Consider the following 17765-nt stretch of genomic DNA (forward strand, 5'->3'; position numbering starts at 1 on the left):
TGTATTATTTGGTATGGCCATATATCGTCAATGATGTGACAGTACCTCCTATCTGTTTTTTTCAAGAGATTTGTAAGATAGACTAAAAACTTGTTTCGGCCACCTCCTGTTTTCATATATTTTTTGACTTGTTTTGCAGTAAATTCAACTATCTATTTACTACAAAAAAGTCAGAATACGTACGAAACCAGAAAGTGACCTTAAAAAATGTTTTTCGTCTCCTGCAAACCTCATGAAAAAACATATAGGAGGTATTGTCACATTACTGACGATATATTTCAGTGAATGTCTAAAAAATATACTGTGAATGTTCAAAGAACGTTCGTAGACATTCATGGAATGTTCTAACAAGACATTCAGTCTAAAAATATACTGTGAATGTCCAAAGAACATTCATGGAATGTTCCAACAAGACATTCAGTCTAAAAAATAGACTGTGAATGTCCAAAGAACATTCGTAGACATTCATGGAATGTTCCAACAGAACATTCTAAGAATATTTAAAATGCTGACACAGCACTTTCCTGGTACTTTCCAGGGACATTCGTGTGCATTTGGGGACATTCCAGGAATGTTTTCAATGTCCTGTGTGTACATTCTAGGAACATTCATGGAATGTTTTGTGTTATTAGGGTATGGTCGTTTTGTAGATTTTCATTTTTGTATTTCGGCTTATCTTCTTATCTTTGAGATTTTTTTTATTTCTGTAGAATGCTTTGTTTTCTGCTTGAATTCTTCTTTTCATATCTACACAAACAGTTGACATAAAATTACAAAATTCAATTTTTTAGAACATTGAAAAACCTTTAAAATGCCGATTTTTGAAAGTTAAAAAGTTAATTTGTCGCTACGCAAACTGCAAAATAAGTGAAAATCGTTATGTGTTAATAACTTTTACTAAAACTATCTTAGAACTTTAGTGTTTCACCCAAAGGGTTTACTGTAAAGAGACCGAAATCATTAGACCGAAAGCAGTAGACCGAACTCATTAGACCGAAAAGCACTTTACCGAAACCTCACTAGACCGAACAGCAGAAGACCGAAAAGCAGTTCTTTTTACTTGTCGCAGTAAAAGAGATAAGACTAATGTAATTACAACTAAATGTTATTTGGATGGTTATTATAAACATATAAAATGGTGTTAACGTCACTCTACCCTTAATTTATTTTTACCTTCACTAATTTGTTTAACGGATGAAAATTATTTCATATCAGACTGTACAGAGTAACAATTTACACAGTCTATATATAAAATAATACAAAAAAAAAATACAATAAACAAAAAGACAGATATAAAAAATCTGTGCATAATTTACTGCAAACTTTTAAAATTTATTTACCATTTCGGTCTAATGCTGTTCGGTCTAGTGAGGTTTCGGTAAAGTGCTTTTCGGTCTACTGCTTTCGGTCTAATGATTTCGGTCTAATTGTCGTGTACCCACCCAAAGTTGTGTATTGGGGTACTTAACAAACCCTCAAAATTTGAGACCGATCCATTAATTAGTTTAAGAGTTATTCTATTTGATTATCCCAGAGACCTTTATTTTGCAATAACATAAGACAGAAAATAATGAAGATAGGACAATTCTGAGTATGCCAAATGAATGTAGAAGAGTGATAGTATCAAAATGTATTAAAAAAAGATAAAAACATTACTCAATGTAATCAAAAATCCTAATGCCAAATTTTTTAAATTTTGTAGTTTATAAACATTTAGAATAACTTTACAAATATTGTCCATAGGAACAATCTTTTTATATATTCGAAAAGCTAGTAGGTATGTTAACATGAATTTTCAAATAAAAAATTTAGCCTGGGTTCATTAGGGGCAAAGTTAGCAATATGTTTTTTTTTAATTCACAGCTAATTTGTTTATAAAAATTAAGGAATTTCATTGATGTCATTTTAAACAATGGGATTTGTATTTTTTGTTAAAAAATTTGCATGAACAGTGTATCTTCACAGCACCCTCTACGATTTTTCAAAATTGTAGTTCAAACGGTTACTAGGGGGAACCTACGGATCCACCGAGTTAAAATACCGAAAAAGCAATTTCAAACTAATAAAATTTTCTGTATCTCCGGATCAACTCAATGGATTTTCATCTTTCTTTTTTAATTTGTATGTAATTTCTACGTACATTACAAATATGCAATTTGTTTATAAACTTATTAATTAATAATCAGTGCAATTTGTTTAAAAAATACTTGAAAAAATATTTTTTACAAAAATCTATTTTTTTAATCATAGTATCATTAATGATCATACAAAAAGTTAAAGTGCACTTTAATAAATAAAATATTTTTATTAAACAATTATTTATTGAAGATAATTTATTTTTTAAAGTATACCTTAAGTTTTTGTATGATTAATAATGATAGTATGATCAAAAACATGGATTTTTGGGAAAAAATTATTTTTTCAAAAATTGTTTAACCAAATTAAACTTTTTATTAATTAATAAATGTCAAATTGCAAATAGACGAATTACATATTTGTAATGTACAGAAAAATACACATATATATATATATATATATATATATATATATATATATATATTTGTACAATATATACACATTTCTAAGAACTGGTGTTTGGATCTTTGATTCTATTCGAAAAATTTTTCCCAGCCCGAAATGGTGGATGTGTGAATTGTTCGTAAGGGGATTTTTCCACATTCTCTATTTCATCTATTTGATTTATATATATATATATATATATATATATATATATATATATATAATAGCGCTGCAGGCCTCAGGGGCCCATGGCTTGAAATTTTTCAACTGTCTTTCTCCACTTTACTCTGTCCAGGGCAGCTGTCTTCCAGTTTACAATGCCTGCTCTTTGTAGATCCTCTTTGGCTGCTTCCAGCCACTTTTTCCGCGGTCAACCCCTCCTTCTTCTTCCCTCACCCCTTAACAATACACTCTTCGCCCATCGGTCCCCTGACATCCTTTCCACATGTCCTAGCCAGCGAAGTCTTCTAGTTTTTACCATATGGCTGATTACTGGCTTCCCAAACAGTTCTTGAACTTCCGCATTCGTCCGTCTTCTCCATTCGTTCTCTCCCACTTTCACACCACCGAAAATCTTTCTCAGCACACTCCGTTCCCATCTTTCCAATACATTTTCTTCTCTCTTATTCAGAACCCAATATTCACTACTATACAGTACTGTAGGTTGTATCACCGTACTATATAACCGCAATTTTGCTGCTCTTGAGATAAGACTACTTTTTAAAAGTATGCTTAATGCTCCAACTGCTTGTTTTCCCTTCGCAATTCTTTTTTCAATTTCTGGAACTTCATCTCCTTTCTCTGTTACAGTGACCCCTAGGTATTCAAATTCTTTTACTTTCTCGAAACAATATTCTTTTCCATCGTTATCTATTCTAATTTTCAAAACCTGTTCTTCATTTAGTGTATCTCCCATTTCCATAAATTTTGTTTTGTGTTCGTTAATTTTCAGACCGTACTGCTTAGCTTTTCTTTCAAAAAGGTTAAATACTCTTAGCAGTTCTCTTTTTGTTCTTGTTATCAATACTATGTCGTCTGCATATGCAAGTACCTGAGTTCTTCTATCATGGATCGTACCTTGCGTTCTGATCCCACTCTCCCTGAATATTGCCTCTAATACACAATTGAAAAGGACAGTTGATAGAGGGTCTCCCTGCTTCAAACCCCTTCTTACTTTAAACTTTTCTGAGAGGCTACCCGCCAGTGCTACTCGATTTTCTGTTCTCTCGAGTGTCATTTTCACCAGTTTGACCAACTTCTCCGGTATCCCAATTAACCGAAGTGCATGATAAAGGCGTTTCCTTACGACTGTATCATATGCCTGCTTAAAGTCTATAAACAGGAGCTTCATATTTAGCTGTTGTTCGTAGGTACCGCACTGTAACATCTTTAGTACGAAAATCTGATCGATGGTAGATCTTCCCTTCTTAAAACCACCTTGATATTCTCCTACCTGCACACTAATATATCTGTCTAATTTTTCTCTTATAACCTTGGCAAGGACTTTATAAATTACATCAAGCAAAGCGATACCTCTGTAACTTTCACATTGAGATTTATCTCCCTTTTTGAATATCGGGCATATTACAGCCTGACTCCATTGTCTCGGCATTTCTTCCTGATCCCATATCATCTTTAGTAGGCTGCATATTCTCTTTTCTAATATTTTACCTCCATGTTTAATCATTTCTCCTGGAATGTCGTTGATACCCGCACTCTTGTTGTTCTTTATGCTTCTTAAAACTTCCATTATTTCCTCGTCTGTTGGCGGCCCCACTACATCCTCTTGGTTGTAGTTTTCTTGTATCACTTCCATCTGAACCTCGTCATTACCTTCCTGCCTCTCATTTAGCAGTTCCTCGAAATGATCTCTCCATCTATCCAGTTTTCCTTCCTTGTCGCCTATTAGGTGCCCCTCTTTGCTCCTGTAAAAGTTTTGTCCTCTTGAATACTGTTCTTTACTTATTTTTGCTTCTTCGTAGAAATTTCTAATGTTCTTATTGATATAGTGTTGTTCAATATCTTCAAGCTTTTTACTCATGTGTTCCCGCTTTTTATATCTACACAGTCTTTTTGTGTTTCTCCTCTCTTCTTCATATTTCTGTCTATTTTTTTCACTAGGCTCATCTATCATTCTTTGTCGTGCCTGATTCCTTTTCTCTAACCTTTTTCTACAGTCATCATCGAACCATTCTTTTTCCTGTTTTCTACTTACTTGTCCCAGGTGCTTACTTGCTGATTCCGTCAAAGATTCCTCAATTTCTGTCCACTCCGTTTCTATATTGTCATGGTACTGCCTACCTCTAAGCTTGTCCGTAATTTCCGCTTCCACAGAAAAATACATACAAACTAAAAAAAGAAAGATCAAAATATATTCAGCAGATCCCGAGATATAGAAAATAATAGTAGTTTTAAGTTGCCTTTTTTAATTTTTGAACTCGTGCATTTGTAGGCTCCCAGCTCCCCCTTCACTTACCACGACTAGTTACCAACTGAACGACATTTTTAAAAATTCGTGTAAAATACCAACTTTTCGAATATGTAAAATGATTTTTTTACGGACAATATTTTTAAAGTTGTTTGAAATGTTTATAAACTACAAAATTTCAAAAATTTGGCATTAGTATTTTTGACTATATGAGATAATTTTTTATCTTTTTTTAGTACATTTTGATAGCACCACTGTTCTACTTTAATTTGACATACGCAGAATTGCCTTATCTTCATTATTTTCTGTCTTATGTTATTGAAAAATAAAGGTCTCTGGGATAAACAAATAGAATAACTTTTAACCTAATTAATGGATCGGTCTCAAATTTTGAGGGTTTATTAAGTACCCCAACTTTGGGTGAAAAACTAAAATTCTAAGACAGTTTTAGTAAAAATTATTAACAAATAACGATTTTCATTTATTTTGCAGTTTGCGTAGCAACAAATTAACTTTTTAACTTTCAAAAATCGGCATTTTAAAGGTTTTTCAATGTTCTAAAAAATTGAATTTTGTAATTTTATGTCAACTGTTTAGCTTTTAAATGGGATACAAAAAATCGAAAAAATCGCGATTTTTGCTCTAAATTGTTAATAATTAAAAAACGGACGCGAACTCTAGGCAGGAAACAGGTAGGTTTTCTTCCTATAGGTCTATAATAACTAAAAAAGTAGTCAGATATCTGGATCTTTGAGTGTCCCGAACATGGTCTATTTCTAGCTTATTACCCTGGACTAATAAAATAGTGGTTGAATCGTATTGAAATCTGATCGTCGAAATTTTGGGACCGTGCAAGTTCGGAAAAGCGACACCTGGTTTCTACGCTCTGCACTTTTATTCGCACTTTTAATTATATTGGCCAATCATATGCTCCTGGTTACTGGATAATTGTCAAGGCCATAGTCCAAAAAAATAATAAGAAAAAATAAGATTTAGGTTATGTTATTAAAACGTAAACAATTGTATGTAGTAAATAAAATTAGTTATTAAAATGCAGTACTGCAAGCAAAATACAATTAATTAAATTTACCTTTATATAATAATTGCATATCATATCAATATTGTGGAGCAATATATAATTTTTCTTCTTAAATGACAATAGGTATGAAATGTACGTCAATTTGACAATTTCAATTGACAATATGAATTATTTAGAAAGTTGCAATATTTCTCCGCTATTCGCGCACGATCGCTTCGCGTATCCCTTCCGAGTACTTGCACACCGCGAGGTATAAATAGATCCAAACCCAGACATCCAAAGTGAAAGTTATCTTCCAACACAAAATTGTTCTATATGGTCCACATAATGTTCAGAAAAAAGTCACCATTTTGAGCTTCGGGTTTGGGGGGGGGAGAGGGGGGAGAAATCGGTAAATTCGTAGTTTTTTAAGTTTTTCGTCAATATTTCTGAAACTATGAGGTTTAGCATGAACAACCTTCTAAACAAAAATATTCTACATTAAATTTGAAACAAAAAAGGCTATATGCATAATCCTTCTAAAATGAACGGTTTCAAAGTTACGGAGGTAGTATAGTATAATTAGTCCAAAAAAGGCCTAACACAGACATCCAAAGTAAAAGTTTTCCTCCAACACCAAATTGTTCTATATGGTCCACATATTGTTCAGTAAAAAGGTACACCATTTTGAGCGTCCGGTTTGGGAGAGAGATGGGGAAGAAATCGGTAAATTAGTAGTTTTTTTTTTAAATAAAAAAGGTCCTATACATAATTGTTATAAAATCAGCGATTCCAGAGTTACGGAGGGTAAAAAGTGGAGGTTTTCGATACTTTTTATATTTTTGGGGCAATTTATAATATTTTTACCGATTGAAAGAAATTTTCTTTAACAGGATTCGCTATTTCAGTGACCGATGGTATGTTAGTGATAAGCGCTTAAAGAAACGTCAACCTCACCACCCAAAATCCTCATCAATTGCCCAAAAAGTATAAAAAGTATCGACAACCTCCACATTTCACCCTCCGTAACTCTCAAACCGTTGATTTTATAACAATTATGCATACTACCATTTTTGTTTTAAATTTTATGTAGAACGTTTTTGTATACAACATTGTTTACGCTTAAACATAGTTTTAGAAATATTGACGAAAAACGTTAAAAAACTACTAATTTACCGAATTCTCCCCCATCTCCCCCCCTCCAAACCGGACGCTCAAAATGGTGTAACTTTTTACTGAACAATATGTGGACCATATGGAACGATTTGGTGTTGGAGGAAAACTTTTACTTTGGATGTCTAGGTTATGCCTTTTTTTGGGCCAATGATATTATACTACCTCCGTAACTTTGGAACCGTTCATTTTAGAAGGATTATGCATAGAGCCTTTTTTATTTCAAATTTAATGTAGAACATTTTTGTATAGAAGGTTGTTCATACTAAACCTCATATTTTCAGAAATATTGACGAAAAACCTAAAAAGCTACGAATTTACCGACTTCTCCCCCCTCCCCCCCCCAAACCCGACGCTCAAAAAGGTGTGACTTTTTTCTAAACATTATATGGACCATATAGAACAATTTGGTGTTGGAGGATAACTTTCACTTTAAATGTCTGGGTTATGTCATTTTTGAATTAATTGTATCATACTATAACAAACTGCACAAAAAAAATAAACGAAACATCGATGAAAAAACTAAAGAAGCAAATCCTGGTATATAGTTCCAGTTCCAAGAATACTAAAGATTTAACTAAAGAAGCAAAGATGAAATTTTATATGAAATCTACAATATGATCGAATTTATTAATAATCTTACGAATATTAATTCCGTTGCTTTGTACTTTGAAATCTTGGTTACCTCTATCCATATTTCGACCTCCACCGCCCATATTTTCGCCATTGCTCATTGTATCGTTTCTTCTATCACTCAGCCAATAAGCGTAAAAAGCAGGATTATCTACAAAAGAAATATAAACTATAACAAGTCATCGAATAAAATCCTAATTGAGATAGGCCATGAAATGACCATTTCTTCTTTTTTGGATGGTTAGTTACTTTCACGCATGAAATTCAAAACATAATCTAACTTTGATATAATATTATATGCTTATTGAATTTTTAAGTTTAAAGAAAAATAAAGTAAATAAAACAAAAAGGAAACTAAAAACGAAAATAAAGTAATCTAAAACACGTTTAAGCTCTTTTGGCCACTCAAAATAAAACGTATGTGAATATTTTGACCTCATATGAGCTACATCATCATCATCATCAATCAGTCCTGATTTGTCCATTGTTGAACATAGCCTCCTCTGGATACTTCCATCTATTTCTGTTCTGCGCCTCTGTTATCCAATTGGTAACACTTCTTTTGAGTCCGTCGGTCTTCCTCGGCTTCACTTGTCTGCCCGTGGTCTCCATTTAAATAATTTCTTCGTACATCTGTCGTTTCTCATTCTTGCAACATGCCCCGCCCATCTCCATTTTTACCTTGTAATACGTTCGATCATAACTTCCACTCCGGTTCGTCTACGAACTTCCTCGTTTCTTACTCTATTTCTTAAGTTTATTAGTTATTCCAACACTTTGACCAATGGTTTATCCAACCATTGATCTCTCCATCTTTCGTTGTGTCCTAAATTTTTCAGCTGATGTGTTTGTGAGAATTAAGGTTTCTGCTCCGTATGTGAGGACTGGTAGAACGCAATGATAAAAAGATTTCCTTTTCAAATGGATTGGTATATTTGTTTTACACGTCTCTCATTTCTCCGAATGCAGCCCAATCTAAAGTTATTCTTCTGAGCAGCTATTGGTAGCATGTTTGGTTGTCTCGCGTTAACTTTGTTTTGTGACCCAAATACACATATTTTTCCACAAGTTCTATGGGCTATTTCTCGACTCTATCAGCTCATTGGGAACAAGATTGGTCATCATTTTTGTTTTACCATAGTTTATCTTTAAACCGACTCTCTGTATTATTGCTGTAGTTGTTGTAGCATAACTCTAGCTTATCAAAGTCGTCTACTATGAGAACAATGTCATCGGCATATTGGAGATGATTGAATATCTTTCCATCGATGCTAATACCATTTGATTCCCACTCTAGTCGTTTAAATGCGTCGTAGTACATAACTGTAATAAAAAGTTTATCCTCTGCCAATTTTATCTTCTTAGTCACGCAATAGATGTTAAAACAGTTGCATTTTCGTATATATTTCGAATAATATTCGCATACCTGTGGTCTATTCTGCGTTCTGATAGCAACTTTAAGATAGCGACTGTTTTCACTGTGTCAAATGCTTTGTTGAAGTCGATAAGGATAAGAGCAATATTATATTCAATAGACTTTTCGACTTAGTCCAGAAAGCCACTGCGCATCCACTAGGAAAAATATTCCGATTCGGATTTTTTTAACAATCTTACTCAAAAAGGACCTCTTTTAACAAATTTGCACGTTGCCAGGACCAAAAATAGGACAAAAATTTTTTAAACGTTTTTTTTTTGTCTTTTTCTTAAATTTTTTTTTGCATGGAACAAAGTTGATAGTTTTTGACATATAAGCGATTAAAAATTGAAAAATTGCGAAATCGGCCATTTTTAACCCTCAAAAACTATGTGAAAAACTGAAAATTTGAATGTTGCCAAGGTAGGTAGATATTCTTTAAACATCGATTAAAAAAGGATTAATTAAAGGAATAAATTCGTTATTTCGTAAACCGGCAACTTTAAGGAAAAATCCCTAAACACGTCGATTTTTATTTTTAAGTTATAATATTGTGGCATCTGTGATATACTAGTGACATCATCCATCTGGGCATGATGACGTAATCGATGATTTTTTTAAATGAGAATAGGGGCCGTGTGCTAGCTCATTTGAAAGGTTCTTCAATTCTTTATTCAGTAATATAAACATTTACATAATTATTTATACAGGGTGTCCAAAAAAAATTATTAATTAAATTATTTGAAAAAAAAAGTATGTAATTTATTTTAATTCAAAATACGTTTCACTGTTACCCGAAAACTAAGAAATGTTTATTTCACAAATAAACATTGCTTTTCGATTAAATTCAATGTTCATATACAGGTTATGTACACAACGCGTAGCGTCTTCCGTATACCACACCACTCGATGTGACTTCCGTTTTTTGGCAACCCTGTGTAACGGTTTCCAGACATTCATTTGTTCTAGATTCGCGGTCCTAATCGTACTTAGTATTTTGTGTGCCTTTTGTTTTTTAAACATGAATAATAGCAGATCTGCTTTACTTTTAAAGTTAGCCTTAAACGAAGGTACAATAAGTGATTATAATATATCTCTATAATTATATACTATCTGTACTTATTTTAATCTATAATATTTTACCTATACATTTTTTTTACTTCCTTTTTTACAATGAACTTCTAATTCAATCTACACTCACCGGCACGAAAAACGGGCACCTCAAAAAATGGGTAATTTTTGATGTCTCGTATCTCCCAAACCTGTTGGCCGATTTAAAAATTTTTTAATATGTTATAGCCTTATTCTTTAACAATATCGCTATAATAATATTGTTGATAGACAGGTAAATTTTCATTGTATACCGGGTGTACCAATCAAACTGGGTTTTTTTCTCAATTTTCACAACACCCTGTGGAATATTCTAGCCTTAATAAAATATTGAAATTAAAACCCGACTATAGCTCCAGGTTTTCTTAACATTCTGTTTTTTTATTCATTCGCTTACGTTGGATAATGAAAAAGTTAGGGACTCTAACAACTAGCCATGTTCTTTATCGATACAGGGTGTTTCTAAATAAGTGCGACAAACTTTAAGGAGTAATTCTGCATAAAAAAATAATGATCGTTTGGCAAAAGAATTTTATATTTGCAAACATTTGCGGACATAGCTTTATCAAGTAAACGATCATTATACCCCTTAAAGTTTGTCGCACTTATTTAGAAACACCATGTATTGATAAAGAACATGGCTACTTGTTAAGTCGCTAACTGTTTTATTATCCAACATAAGCGAATGAATAAAAAAACAGAATGTTAAGAAAACCTGGGGCTATAGTTAGGTTTTAATTTCAATATTGTATAAAGGCTAGAATATTCCACAGGGTGTTGTGAAAATTGAGAAAAAAACCCAGTTTGATTGGTACGCCCGGTATACAATGATAGTTTACCTGTCTAGAAGCAATATTATTACAGCGATATTGTTAAAGAATAAGGCTATAACATATTAAAAAAATACTTAAATCGGACAATAGGTTTAGGAGATACGAGCCATCAAAAATGACCCATTTTTTGGGGTGCCCGTTTTCGTGCCGGTGAATGTATCTATTAAATATTCTAAATTATTTTAAAAAATCTTATTAAAAGCTTAAATACAATAAATGTAGGTAAATGTTCTCATTTAACGAAATTTTCGAAAATTGCGTATTTTTTTGACCCAAGTAGGCTGAAAAATCGATTTTATAGTTATTGTTATTTCGAAAGTAATAAAACGTGTAAAAAATTGAATGTACAATTACAATTGAATGGAATTAAATACACGAAAAAATGAAACAAGAGCGATAAAAAGTTTAAAGTAATAAATTCTAGTATTAATATGAAATACAGTAAACTCTCTCTTAATGGGGTAGGCGCAAAGTCTCGGTCCAATGCTATGTAAATGCATTAATTTTTTTCGAATCCTGAGAAAACTAAGAAATACTTTTTAAAACTTACACCCACGATGAAAGATTACATTATTACGGAGGACCGAAAGTCCCTTAGAATAAACAAAAAGTTTCTTTTGAATGAAATATTCGAAATTAAAAATTACACTAACTTTTCTCTTGTTTTTTCATCCCGTTATCTTATTAAAATAAACATTATATAAGTTTTCAGGGACCTTCGGCCCTCGGTAATAATGTAATCTTCCATTCTGCGTTTAAATTTTTCAAAAATATTTATTAGTTTTCTAAGAATTCGAAAAAAATTAGTGCATTTAATTAGCATTGGACCAATATTTTGCGCTTATCTCTTAACGAACACCTCTATACGAACGGTATTTAAAACAAAACTCATTTGCCGATATTGAACCTGTACTCTTCATAGGTAAAAATGCATAGGTAGGTATTTTTCCAAATATTTTAAAATACAAAACTACATATATACATATATAAACTACATATAAAACTACAGAGATGTCGACGAGTGATATTTGATATCACTTTATCAGCAGTAGGTAATAAAAATCTGTGTAGGTCATTAAAAGAAATGTGACACCCTAAGGTTGCTCTAATAATATTTAACATTGATATGTTGTGACTAAAACTTTGAACGGAAATGTCTGCTTGAACATATCCAATACCCAATAAAAATTTTATTTTTTTTTTTAAAATGTTTCGGATTCAAGGGCGACTTGACTGTATGCTAAAACAATAATTATACAAACAAAACAAATATTCTGATTCGTTTTTTACGATCTTACCGAAATAGTATAGTTATAGTTCATTAGCGGATTTGCTTCAAATTTTAAAGAACGGATTGACGTGAAATTTATCATACACATAGGTAACATGTCAAATAAAAAAAGTGAAAAGAAAACTTTGTCCTGGGGGTGAGTTTCTCCTCTTCTCGGAGGTGAAAAATATACGTTCAAAATAAGTTCGGAAAAAGATAAACTGACGTTATTCTAAGCAACTTTTGTTATATAGAATTTTTTCACTGTTAATACTTTTTGAGTTATTTGCGCGTTAATATGTCAATTTTTCAACAAAAAAACACTTTTATACGGTTTTTTGCAAATAACTCAAAAAGTAAGTATGTTATCGGGAAAACCATTAAAAATATAGCTTATAAAGTAACAAAATTGATGTACGTATGAACTTTTAGAATCAGTAGAAGTAAAGTTGTAGCTAATGTAAAACAGGAAACAGGTTCATATTCGTCAAATTTAAAAACGAACGATTTCACGTGAAATAACCGAAAAATGATAGCAACCAAAAAATGATGCACTGTTCTGAGAAAACTTATTACAACCTTTTTAAAGTTTTAAAAAAATCTTTTTTATGTTTTCCAAAAAAGTTCTAAACATACGCTCAAAATAAAGTAGGTCCTATTTTTGTTAAAAAAATCCGAAAAATCACCACCTAATTGGAATCTCAAATGAAATTAATACTTACCGCTTCACAAGTTATATACTTAACTTATGTAATATTTATATGATCTGTAATTTCATCGGCTTAAAGGGCTTATTTTAAAAAAAAATTGGTTTTAAAGTAAATTTTTTTTTTATTTTGAAAAAAATGTTTTTTTTAATGACATAAAATTTAGTAGTGATACCAAAAATTACGAATACATAGTAAGAAATGTAGGTTTTGCTTTTCTGAATATTTAGGATTATGTGTTTTTCTTTGAGACAAATATTGGTTAAGATATGGCTGTTCAAAATTGGCATACACAGTTGGTTAGTGACTAGTTTAATCCCTTTCAATTACATCCCCTTCAAAAATAAGAACTTTGAACTGATGAAGCTTACAGATCATATTTATAAACAATACATACACAGTAAATCAACTTGTGAAGTGGTGACAATTAATTTCATTTTGGATGCTAATTAGGGGGTGAATTTTATGATTTTTTACAAAAAAAAGGATCTTCATTTTGAGCGTAACTTCCTTAATTTAATGTTGAAAACTTTCTTAACCTTTTTTTAAACACTAGAAAAAAGTTGTAATGAGTGTTCCCTAAAAAGTGCTTTAGTTTTTGACAGTTCACGTTGAAATATTCAATTTGGAATTTGGCGTGTATGAACCTATTTTTTATTAGTTACAACTCTTCTTTTACTGGGTCTAGGGATCTCATACATAAGTACACTTTTTTTCACTTTTTTATGGGCTATATTTTTCCTAAGAATGGTTTTTTTGATAAAATACTTACTTTTTGAGTTAATTGCAAAAAAAAAACGTTTAAATGAGTTTTTTTTGTTGAAAAATGAACATATTTAGTCGCAAATAACTCGAAAAAAGTGAAAAAATGCTATAGAACAAAAGTTGCGTAGAATTAGTTAATTTCCGGACTTATTTTGAACGTATATTTTTTCATCCCGAGACGAGGTAAAATTCACCTCCATGGCAAAAGCACACATCGGCACAATATCAATTTTCTTCCTTGACATGTTACCTATGTGTATGCCAAATTTCATGTCAGCGGTTTCACAAATTTCAAAATTTATGGGTTTTGCAATATTTTACCATCAGCGAACGGACTACTAGTAGAGGATCCGATATAAGGCTGATCTGCATCGATCTATTTAATGACAATAACAATAATTATTGGATATGCAATTTAGTATGTTAACAATTATAAAAAACAAGGGGTGTATGATCTAATTTTCTTCTGACTATAATTAATTAATAATTAATAAATGACTTTTATCTACTCTATATCATACTATGTATAAGTTTTTAGTTTGTGAAAACTGTCATTATAGATAGCAGTGCGTGAAGGGTTTAGTTTAAAGTGTGCGTAAAGTAACAAAGTAACACTTTTATATAATCAAATATCCTTAACTTTCGCGTTGTCATGGTGATGACATAATGAGCATAAATTACAAAAAGAAAAATTTGACAGTTTTGTGGTTTGAAAAAAATAAGAATTTTTAAATGTCAAAGTTATAAAAATTGTAGAATAGAAATGAATTCCAGTGACGAAGAGTTACAGTTTTTTTATTTGTTTATCGTAGATAAAATATTGTATGCAACTGTGCGTGAAGTACTTTTTGCGAACTTACGCGATGTATAGCACTCGCTCCGTTGTCGCTCATGCTCTAAACATCGCGTGCGTTCGCAAAAAGCATACTTCACGAACTGTTTCATAAATAACTATTTTCATAAATTAAAAAAAAATGTTTCGACCCGCGTAGATATTATTCCAGATTTTCAGATTTCAGCACAGTGTTAGATGGTTGGGGCATATATGGAGAGCAGGTAGAGCAACAACTATAAACTCAATTTTTACAATGGAAACCCGGAGTTAGAAGGAGGCGCGGAGGAACTAGAATAAATAGTTACACGAAGTAAAGGAAGATTTACATAGGGCAGGAATTAGAGACTAGCAGAAAAATACAGGATAGAAAGAAATGGAGAAACACAGTCAATAGTATCGAGTAGCAGACTGGGACTAATCTGCTTGAAAAAGATCTAGATAGCGTTTTAGCGGCTCATCCCCACCTGGGGTATTTAGCCATTTAATTTTCTTATTACATATTATTACTGGTATATCAAAAATTAAAAGGACGGTGTCTGTCATAAAATGTAAAATTCAAAATTTAATCAAGAAAAATAATAAATATTAAAATTTTCTATAAGTTCAAATTTATTTATTAACATTTTTGATATAATTTTCATAAATAAATGACTTAATATTAACACTTTTTTAATTAATTCCAATAAATCCATTTTACAGCAATAATAAAATATTAGTATTTGTAAAATAAATATCAATCATATCATAAATAACACAGGTTTACAAAAAAAACTAAATTTCGGACTATTTTACGAAACCGTATGACAAGGGTGTTTTTGGGGTGGCTGATTACGAATCCGGGGTCCGCTCACCTCTACCACGTCCAGTAAAGGTCATTTCAAAGTAGAATCAAGATAAATCGACAGTCGCTCTGAAAATGTATATTAGGAGGTTTTTGGGGTCGCTGAAGACGAATCCAGAGTCCGCTGACCTCTATCACGTCTAGTTCAAGGTCATTTTATGGTCAAATCAACATAAATCGACACAATCGCTCTGAAAATATATACTAGGGGCTTTTGGGGTCGCTGATCATAAAAACTGCGGTCCGTTGAGCTCTACCACGTCATGTAAAGGTCATTTCAAGGTCAAATCAGGACGTGTCCACAAAATTGATTTGACTTTGAAGTTACCTTTACTTGACGTGGTTGTGCTCAAGGGACCCCAGTTTTGTGATCAGCGACCCCAAAAACACCCTTATATACTTTTTCAGAGCGATTCTGTCGATTTATCTTGATTTGACCTCGAAATGACCTTCAGCATAGACGTGATAGAGGTCAGCGGATCCCGGATTCGTCGTAAGCGACCCCAAAAACCCCCTAATATACTTTTTCAGAGCGACTGTCGATTTATCTTGATTTGACCTTTAAATGACCTTTACCTGACGTGATAAAGTTCACCGGACCCCGAATTCGTGACCAGCAACCCGAAAGCCCCCTAATCACATGGGTTTGTCAAATAGTCCGAAATGTATTCTTTTGTAAACCTGTATAATCAAAGAGTATCAATCTTTTAATTTAAATAGACAACTGTAAAACACAGACAACTGTATTCACAGTAAAAGTTTCAAAAGATCACACATTACGCTCAAAGTAGGAGGTAAATCTAGCAGACAAGTCGTTGTGACTTCCAAAATATGACAACACCGCTGGAAGTGACAACGCGCCTTGAACTACCCTATATATGGAAGCCATAACGTATGCTGTACGCTTCGGTATATACGTATATATATACAAAATTTATTTTGGTAAATCCTTTCCCCTCAATAGGTAGTCCCATTTTATAAGCCCCCTTTTTAAACCGGGAGATATTAACAGAAGTTCAACCACGATTTTCTAAGTCCTGCCCTTTGCAATACTGGAAGGTTAGAGAAGGTACTTACAATTTGTGAAAAAATCCACGGGTTTCCTGTGACATTTTTCTGTGAAAATTAGATTTTCCATGAATAAAAAAATTGGGAGTTGCGATGAATTTTTAAGTCCTGCCATATCCATAGAATAACAGGATACTATCTATTTTATGAAGAAAATTTTTTGGGCAGGACGGTCGCAAAAGTACTTAGGGAGTATACATATATACAAATATGTAATGAAAATAATGAAATTTTCATGATTTTCTAAGTCCTGCCAACTTAATAAATTAATTATATTTATTTCAAAATGACCAAAAAAAATATTGGCATGACGTCACCTAATGTTTAACTGCACTTGTTTCTTGGAAAATTTTGTATAAAATTTTCACTCTGGTTCCGTGATTTTCTAAGTCATAAAATAAATTTTGTTACAAAATAAATAATTTCAGTATACATTATGCAAAATGGCAGGATGTTTAGTTACACCTTTTTTACTATATATAGTTAAAAAATTTGTAAGATAATTCGTGGAAAATTACACGATTTTCTAAGTCATGCCATTTCGCACATATCTCAAGAAGGTTAATATAAATCTATTTTCAAAGAGGCAGGATGGTTGTATAGTTATTTCGTATAAAAAAATTAAATTATCTGTCTGTAAAATTATTTCAGGGTGTTATACAAACATATTCATATCACCACATTTTTCTTGAGTCATACCATGTCGAGTATGCTTAAAAAACACTAATCTAAAACCGTTTACAACTTTACAAATGTCATCAGACCATCTGGTTGGCGGACGACCTCTACTTCGATATGCTTCGTCTAGAAGAAGCATATCGATGTCTTGTAATTAGTTTCTTTAAAATAGCTGCAGAACGCTTTTATTTGGAAAAACGAAAACTGGTACACTTATTTATCTTCCAGAGGTCAATTGTCAAATGTCAATTATCAATTGTCAATTTTTAGTACCGGTCATAGGGGTCCGTTTGGGTACGGAAACGGATATATTATCGAATAACTTTTCTGTCTAACTTTTAAGCATCTCTGACACTGGATTATTGAATTCTGGGATAGTTTTGTACTAAAAGGTACTTTTGCTTTAACTCAGAATAATACGCAATGCAGTGTTCTAGAAAAATCGATGTGAAAAATTTTTCGCTTTTTGGTT

General features: G+C 32.1%; 2 protein-coding genes across 3 annotated transcripts in view; one reads left to right on the forward strand and one right to left on the reverse strand.

Moving 5' to 3' along the window:
* LOC114336265 (pickpocket protein 28) overlaps nucleotides 1-17765 on the forward strand; it is a 353651-nt gene that overhangs the window by 176900 nt on the left and 158986 nt on the right. The gene's annotated exons all lie outside the window — the stretch shown is intronic.
* Nucleotides 1-17765, reverse strand: part of LOC126888876 (TAR DNA-binding protein 43-like) — a 117975-nt gene that overhangs the window by 13211 nt on the left and 86999 nt on the right. Inside the window, exon 4 of one of the 2 annotated variants that reach the window (XM_050657305.1) lies at nucleotides 7783-7923. In XM_050657305.1, the coding sequence (XP_050513262.1) occupies nucleotides 7783-7923 (141 nt within the window). The remainder of the gene's footprint in view (nucleotides 1-7782; nucleotides 7924-17765) is intronic. The other variant, XM_050657306.1, reaches the window with a different exon arrangement.

This window comes from Diabrotica virgifera, chromosome 7 (assembly GCF_917563875.1).
Source record: "Diabrotica virgifera virgifera chromosome 7, PGI_DIABVI_V3a".
Taxonomy (NCBI): domain Eukaryota; kingdom Metazoa; phylum Arthropoda; class Insecta; order Coleoptera; family Chrysomelidae; genus Diabrotica; species Diabrotica virgifera.